The 8,836-nt window shown below is 43.4% G+C and overlaps 1 protein-coding gene across 1 annotated transcript; it reads left to right on the top strand.

The window, feature by feature from the left end:
- Window positions 1-1,494: 1,494 nt before the first annotated feature.
- On the top strand, window positions 1,495-8,659 carry slc3a2b (solute carrier family 3 member 2b). The gene is made up of 8 exons (XM_063498662.1): window positions 1,495-1,868; window positions 4,210-4,400; window positions 4,659-4,832; window positions 5,044-5,141; window positions 5,347-5,489; window positions 6,172-6,487; window positions 6,667-6,726; window positions 7,687-8,659. Exons 1-8 carry the CDS (start codon window positions 1,552-1,554, stop codon window positions 8,035-8,037), a joined length of 1,650 nt encoding a protein of 549 aa, XP_063354732.1. The 5' UTR covers window positions 1,495-1,551; the 3' UTR covers window positions 8,038-8,659.
- The last annotated feature ends 177 nt before the right edge of the window (window positions 8,660-8,836 follow it).

Raw genomic sequence — 8,836 nt, 5'->3', positions numbered from 1 at the left:
CCTGAGAACATGTCAGTCAGTGCCTGTCAGCACTCCTGCTGCAGCATTTGGCATAAACACAAGGTGATGATGATGAATGACAGTAGTCCAGCCGAGGAGAAATAAACACAGGAACTAGTTTTTCAGCGTCACTCTGAGACAGCATGTTTCTAATTCTAGAGATATTCTGCAAACACAAGAAATCATCCCAACATATTTGTTTAGTGGACACTTTGGAGGACATATCCAGGCACACATACTGACATCCTGTACTTAAGTAGACGTATAGACACTATTGTTTAAAAATACTCTGGTGAAAGCTAAAGTACTGATTCAACTTCTTTACTTAAGTAAAAGTGAAGACGGATGTGTTACTGATGCTTTTTCTCAGCAGCTGATCAGAGTTTCAGTGTCTTTCCTCTCTCTGTCCCTCTCCTCCTCTGGTTTTCTTCCCCCTCCTTCTGTTAACTTCCCAACCTCTCTTTCTTTCTTTCCTGTCCCCTGGTCCTTTCAGGTTCTGATTGTAATACCTCAAAATGAAAAAATTAATAAATTCATACATTTACAATAATAATAATAAAATATGACAGTCAAGTGGACCAGTATACCAAAAGCTGTAATAGTCTGCTTGGGAAAATAAATCTGTTCTGGTCTTTTTTCGGCCTTCAGACAATAATTCTGATTGTTACAGTGACAGGGGAAAAAAGATGTATAGCAAATTTGCAGTAGTAATCCAAAAAATAAATACATTTAATAAAACAAAAAAGGAGAGCGATGTGATGCAGTCAGTCCTTTCAGCTGTCACCATCACCAACAGAGAGATGCTTTCAAGCAACACAACACTGCAAGCTGCAACTTCACGCAGCTCTCCTATGTATGTATGTATGTATTTATTTATTTATTTATTCAACAATTTCTACAACTGACGTATGTAAAACTGGCCCAATCCTATTTGATGTTACCTTCATGTGCGCTCGGAAATCTCTGTTCAAGCATTGGTAGGAGAAACCAGAGTGCAGAAATCATTTTCTGGAAACGAAAACAAGAAAATGATCCTAAAAACCAAAACTGATGTTTATATTTTTGTTTGTTTTGTATTTTGAACATATTTTGTTTATGCTGTAGTTGCAGAGTGGTTGTCATCAGAGCAGGTCATCTGCTGATTGGCAGGTGGTTCCACCTCCAGTCTGAATGCTAAATCTTTTGGGGCATCACATTCAGTAAGAGTGCGTGTTAGACACAAAGCACCTACGCGTAGAATAAAAGTGCTTTTATGGACGAGTCGTGTTGTATAAAGCGCTTTGAGCGGCAGCTGCCTATAATAGAAATGCGCTACATTACAACCGCTCCATTCACCATATTCACCTATCTGTGAGCTGGCCCAGTTAGCTTACTGAGGGTCACTTTAAATGGTCTGTGTGCTGGGGCAGCTGAACGCCAGTGAAGCACATATTGGTTCAAATAATTGGGACAGTTTCGATGTTCGTCTGTCCCACTGTTTGTGAACGTCGCACAGACTGACTGACTGAAGCACGTCTGCAGCTCTTCCATGAGTAACGGGACTAGGCCGACATGAACACGGAGGAGACCAATGTAGAGATGAAGGATGCTGAGCACAAGGACGAGGCGGGTCCCGCTCAGGTGGATGCTGATGCCACGGAGGCCGATGTGAGCGAGGCAGATCTGGACCAGGAGGAGCAGGAGAAGCAGCCGATGACGGGAGGAGACCAGACCGCCGACACACCCTCTGCCAGCGGGCAGGAGGCACCGACGACGGCGGAGAAGAATGGCTTGGTGAAGCTGAAGATCCCCGACGAGGACGAGGAGGAGGAGGTGAAATTCACTGGGCTGAACAAGGAGGAGCTGATGAGGGTAGCGGGCACCCCGGGGTGAGGAGGACACACTGTGCACACCCCTGCAGGGCGAGGCTCTGTCGTTCCTTTTATTTATTTATTTCTGCATGAGCGGACGCCAGCATGCACCTCATGTATGCAGTAAACCTGTGACACGTACAGTACTGCTGAGCCTGTTTCTGTGTTTGGATACGCAGGTAAACGTTGGTGGTTTGATAGAAGTGAAGAAGGCAAGTCTGAGATCGCCTACAGTTCAACACTGTTTGGCATGATGACAGCTTTTATTATAATGTCGGTTTTTTACACCATGATTTTTAATCCAGATTCCAAAACACGTTTGAACCCCATCTCACATTCAAATAAAAACACAATACTTGATGATAGCTGCACATCTCAAAAATGTACCATTCCCATCTCCATAAACATCTGGGAACTAATGAGGCCGGCTGCTGGACTGCTTCGTTTTCAGATTTTTAATCTGGTGTATGAGATGTTTGAATTAGTCTGGTCTGCAGGCAGGCTTTTTTGTTGTAATAGATGCAGTATGCAGTTGAGCAGTGTCTCTTGGATATAAACCTGAATAAGATGCCATCTTCAATGGAGCGTATGTTACTCTCCAAACCTAGTTTCATTTTGATTGCTTAGATTATTTTTGCTTTGCACACAGAAACTAAAACGATTAGCTCCCCTGATGCTAACAGTCAGCTGAATATCTTGCAGTCATTTGCACATGTCGCCTGAGAAATCACAGACCGTCGCCCACCCTTCCTTGGTTAATCTCTCAACTCCTCCATATTTGATGAGCATCGACCTTTGTCAGTTTCAGTGGGGTTCAAGTCAGAGCTTTGTACATGCTAGGGTTGGCATGATACTAAACCAGAAACAGAGTAAAAACTGTACCTCAGTGCAGCAGCTCCCTGTGAGCAAGCACTTTGGCGACAGTGGGAAGGAAAAACTCCCTTTTAACAGGAAGAAACCTCCAGCAGAACCAGGCTCAGGGAGGGGCGGGGCCATCTGCTGTGATTGGTTGGGGTGAGAGAAGGAAGACAGGATAAAGACATGCTGTGGAAGAGAGACAGAGATTAATAACAGATATGATTCAATGCAGAGAGGTAGCTGCCAGCATCTGTAGGCCATCACTGCCATTAACCCTGTGACTGCAGCAATATGGTAGCAACCAAACACAACCAGCTGGAGACTACACATTTTTCCTGAGGGTTAAAATCAGTCCCTGTCTTGTCTTACAGTTTTAATAAGAGGAGGGAGGGACACAGGTTCAAATCTACCAAGGACAGCAACAAAAGCAAAGATGTTTCATTGTTGCATTCTTAACCACAAAAAAGACTCGGAGGTGGACTGAAAGGACTTAATTGTAGGACACGAGGTTTGTGGAAATAAATATCAGAGAAATGCTTCGTTTTTTCACCTTTCACAGTTCTTTAGTTCTTCTGTGTTAATTAGTACGCTCCGATGCTGTTGTACATGATGATACCTCTATACATTTTTATGCAATATAAAAATGTTGTATCACAATATCATTGCCATAGCAACACCATTATTATAATCCTGGTTTAAAATCTCAGTTCAGTGCACAACATTTTAGTTTTTCTCTAATAACAATGTGCAGGCTGTCAAACCATGACAAGCAAAGTAAACTACAGAGATTTTTCTGTTTGACTCATGCTGTGTCACTCTGTGCTCCTCTGTTTTCTGATACATATAGTGTCAGGGGGATGACGGCAGTGAGACCAGCTGTCATATAATATTTGGAGACAGTGGCATTGACAAAAAGACAGGAGGCAGTACCGGAGTGTAAAGAACGTAAAGATTTCTGTCTTCGGCTGACAGCAGAGGGAAAGCTCAGGTTTGGAGATAAAGTTAAGAGAAATCGAGAAGAAGTGTAAGAATGTGAAAATATGAAACATTTAACATAGTAGTTAATACAGTACTTTACTTCAAATGTAGTATTCTTGACATTTGATCAAATCTTAGGAAGAAGTTAAAAGGAAGTTAAATGTTCAGAAAAATAAGTACGAGGAATTTGTTGGGATTAAAAAAAACAATATGTGATCCCTGAGATGAAACAGTGCCCACAGATGCAGCTGTCTGATAAGTTTACATGGCAACAATATCAACAGATGTGGGCTTTAGCAGATTTGTTTCACATATTTGAACTCTTTGACCTTTACATGTTCTGGGTCTTTTGGCCAAGACGTGAAAATTGTCGAAGGTGTCACAAAGGAAACACAAACGTTTCAGCATTCATAGCCGTGGTGCGTTTCCAGATTCACTTCAGTCGTCCAGATAATCACGTTTGGGTACCTGCAGGACGCAGAGCCTCGGCTCATTGATAATCCAGCCTTTTCCTGTTTCTCAGCTGGGTGAGGACCCGCTGGGCGCTGCTGGTGGTGTTCTGGCTTGGCTGGTTGGGGATGCTGGTGGGGGCCGTCCTCATCATCCTGCAGGCCCCTCGCTGCAAAGATCTGCCCAACACCAACTGGTGGAATGATGGCCCTCTGTACCAGATTGGAAACATCCAGGCTTTCACCGACACCCACAACCTGAAAGGTGAGTCCAAACATAGATAGAGATCATACATAAATATCATCTTTACATCATTCTCCAATAAATGTGTAACATCCAGCATGCTCTGTCTGCAACTCTCTGCTCAGTCATCTGATCGTTTGCTGTGTTTTCTAAACACAGTCAGATGTAAAATCAGGCAAACACAAAGTCAGCAGCTGCTAAAGTATAAAAGAGTCACCACAAAGAAACATCACAACAGTAAACTACTGCTCCTCCTCATTGTGTGTGTTTCCACCTCAGGCCTGGAACAAAAAGTCAACAGTTTGGCTCAGCTGAAAGTCAAAGGGCTGGTGGTCGGGCCGATCCACGTAGCGCCTCCGGATGAAGCTGTGAACCTGAGCTTTGAGGAGATTTCCCCCGAGGTTGGAAACCTGGACCAGTTTAAGGGTTTCATCCAGGCTGCTCATAAAAAGGGTCAGGGAGACAGCCTTCTACAGAAACAGCAGTCTCATGATGTTTTATGTTTTATGTCCCATATCAGTGGGAGTAATGCTGACAACAGACCAGAATGATTGTTTCACTAAAATGCTCTGAAAAACTCAAAGAGATCAACTCAAGTATATGAAGAACAACGCCAAAGTACACATGTACTTATGTAGTACATTTGCTCCTCTCACCTGTGCAGGTATTTTTGTGGTTCTGGATTTGACTCCAAACTACCTGGGCTCATCCGGGCCCTGGTTCTCCAACATCAGTGTGACGATTGTAGCAGAGAGACTGAAGGTGAGTGCTCACTGATGTCACACACATGCTGCTGACTGCTGTTCAGCTATATGTGCCAGAAATCTCAGTCCACAGCAGTAAAGTCATTATTGCTTCCAATATTAACATTAAAAACATTTTTAGCTGAATCCAGTGCAAGCTATTATTCATTAAAAGAAGTCATCAGGTGGGTAACAGAAATGACAAGTGTGTCCGTGTGCCTCAGTCTGCTCTGGTGTTCTGGCTGAACGAAGGCGTGGATGGCATCCAGCTGTCAGGGGTGGAGCACGTGGCCACAGTGGTGCCGTCTCTTTGGAACGACATCCGAGCCATCGTGCAGAACAGGACGGACAAGCATCCCAACAGCAGGTGAGGAAAACAGTGCCTGGATGTCACCGAGTACTATCAGAGATTTCATGAAGCAGAAGCAGGAGATGGCAGCAACACCAGGAAACCACCAGCTTTACCCACGTCTGTGCTTCTGTGTCTTGTCACTTAGATTACATTTGAAGTTTGTACAAATGTTTACTATGCAAGTGTCACTTTACTTTAAGCCGTTGGGTTGTTATTCCAACATAGCAGATACAACAACCCATCACTTCATGTGGCAAACACCTGCACATGAAAGTTACCCATGGTCCAGAAAAATACTCTTTTGTTTTGGTTAATACGCTCGATGATTTTCTCACACTCAAATATTGCAGAACATTTATATACAGTACAGTTTTTCTGCCCCTGTGGCTGACAGAGGCTGTGTATTCTGACCTGCTGCTGCTGCCTGGGACTGTAACCTTGTCCCACCAGGGTGAACCTTGCTTTCTCCTTCACAGGGGTTTTCTGAATCACTCTTCCTCTGGTCCCCCACCAAATATCAGTTTGCCCTGAGAGACCCTACTGAGGCCATATGTCCAGAACTACATAGACCTGCTTTAGGACCAGATCATTTCTATTCTGTGTTTATTAGGTCTACCTGAGAAACTTAAAATCATGTATTAACATCAGTTAATCTCTGGATTACGTAAACTGAACCTTCTGCGCATGTGATTTTCAGAGTCTTGATTGGCCTCACAGACCGCTCCTCTGCTGAAGATGTGTCCACCCTCCTCTCTTCCACGGGTGTTGACCTCCTGATCTCCCGGGTCCTTCATTCACGTGACACGGATGTCACGGAGCTCGCTCGCTCTATCCAGCACTTGTATTCGTCCCAGAGTCAGATGAATCTCGCCTGGAATCTGGGGGGGCGGCTCGAGGGTCACATGGCTTCACTGGTGGGCCCAGCTCTAGTTAAACTGCATCAGTTACTGCTGCTGACATTGCCCGGGACGCCCATCTTCAGCTACGGAGATGAGATAGGTCTGATGGACGAGGTGAGGACATCTGTACAGTAAACTCGCAGGAACGTACTTCAGTATTTTAATAAGCTCATGTTCTTTACTTTAGCCTCATTGTAGTTACAGAGAAGCACAAAGCATGAATACATATGAATACATATTGTACTATTACTTGTATTTGTTGTGATATTAAGATTTTATTATTTCCACGAAAGGACACCAAGTTTCCCAAGATGCTTTGGGACTCCAATGAGGAGCTGAATGGGACTCTGCAGGTAAGATTAGATTAGATGAAACTTCATTAATCCCTCGGGTGGGAAAGTCAGTTTCCAGTAGAACAGCATCGACAGAAGTTGCACGTTACAGAGTTGAAATACTAAATAAAGGGGAATGAGAGTAAGGATATGAGCATAAATATACCATGTATACACATATATAAATACAGAATATATAATAGGGATAAAACAAACAAACTCGTCAGTACCATACTGCAGAGGTGTGTTATTTGAGTTGATTGTGTGGATGGAGCGTGTTTTGAATAGAATTCCATAGTAATACACATGCTGGTAATACAGTCGGCCTGGTGTAGTAGTGACAGTGTCAGTATAACTGTCAGTGCATTTAACCTACTAAAGCTTGGTCCCTGTTTGAATGTGAATTCAGCCTGCATAAACAAACAGTTTATTAATATTTATCACGGGGGGGTAAGTTTGATTTAGTTATTGTATAATTAGTCATTTACAGAGGAGGCCTTGACCCACGCTTCAGACAGAAGTAAAACTGGACAAACGATGCTCAGCTCTCTCGTCTGTGATCTCAGAAACCACTTTGCTGGTGTCTTTAGACTTTAGTGTCACGTCTTATTGAATCCAGGGAATTCTTTCCATCCATCCTAGAAGGGAGATTCTAGTTTCATGCCATCTGTGTGCATGTGTGCATCAGATGATAACTTAGCACTCCATCATGTAGGCTAAATATCATAACCTGTGACTCAAACAACCCAACAACATGGCATCCAAATGACTGTGGCTGCACAGTTCATAGCCAAAACCAATGGCAGATGGTAGTCATGGTGACCACATCCATCTTTTGAGCAGATGTGATTATGAACACGTCTCTGCTCGTCTGCAGGTTTGCTGTCATTGGCTGTAGTTGTTCGAGCAGGAGTAGTGTAACCTAGAAGCCTACCGATAACAGTAAATATCACATAGTGATTGTGTGCTCTCTCTGTGCAGGAGGAGCGGGCTGAGCGCCTGACCTGTCGCAGGTTTTTCAGCACTGTGAGTGAGCTGCGGGGTAAAGAGCGTTCCCTGCTGTTTGGAGACTTCATCCTCCTTTTTAACTCCTCCTCCTCCCTGGCTTACCTGCGGGTGTGGGATCAGAACGAGCGTTACCTCGCCGCCTTCAACTGGGCTGCAGAGGAGTCAGCGGTGCTGCAGCTGAGCCACACAGTGCTTCCCCCGAAGGCTGTGGTTGTTCTCAGCACCAACAGCAGCACAATGCCTGCCGACAGTAGCGTGGATCTTACAAACCTGCGGCTTGGCCCCGGGGAAGCTGCGCTACTCAAGTTTCCCTACACGGGATAGAAAAGATACTAGCAGAGATTAGATGCTGATGAAAGTCTGATTCAGAAAGATTGACATCATGGTGAGGTGAGGGGAAATATTGTTGTCTAATTACATACAACACATCATTTCAGATTCAGTGACTTAGTGATAACGACTAATGATATTATTTCATGTGAAAATGATATAAATGCTCTCAGAAGCTACACAAAAAGGCTTTGTAAAATGTGCTGGTAGTTGCCTGTTTTTAACTTGTCTTGCTAACAAATACGCTAATATTGAAGCATGCTTATATATTTGACACTTCCCAGAATCTGATGTCTTACATTCATCCAGAATAAACATGCAGAAGTATACTTCAGTGACCTGTGCTCATCATCTATGATACTGCAAACGGATTCAGAACTGTGTTACTTGACCAGCAACAGTTAGAATAAATGTGGCCAATTATGGGCAAAGATGTGGTATTGTGTTCAGTTTAGTGACCTCCCTAAATCATGTCTCAACAAGGTCAAGTTTACTGGTTAGTAGCAAATGCTTCAGAGTGCTCTGATGTATGATGTCATTTCTTCTTCTTGGATGTATTGGGTTATGTCTTATATGACACATCACTTTTCCTTTCTGTATTGTGAATTCTAAGAAAACATGAAAAATAAAAATGAAAGAAAAGCACAGCATCCATGACAGTCTGTCAGTTTTTGTAGTTTTAAGTTCCTCGTCTCCAGTTAAACCATTAAAGTCACATGTAAGTCTAAACTGCTCATTCTGAAAACTGGATCTGTATTACACAGACCTTACTTTTCATTAATGGTTTTCATGG

Source organism: Pelmatolapia mariae, linkage group LG16_19 (assembly GCF_036321145.2).
Source record: "Pelmatolapia mariae isolate MD_Pm_ZW linkage group LG16_19, Pm_UMD_F_2, whole genome shotgun sequence".
Taxonomy (NCBI): domain Eukaryota; kingdom Metazoa; phylum Chordata; class Actinopteri; order Cichliformes; family Cichlidae; genus Pelmatolapia; species Pelmatolapia mariae.
The sequence above is the reverse complement of the archived record's forward strand: the minus strand, read 5'-3'. Positions and strand labels throughout refer to the sequence as shown.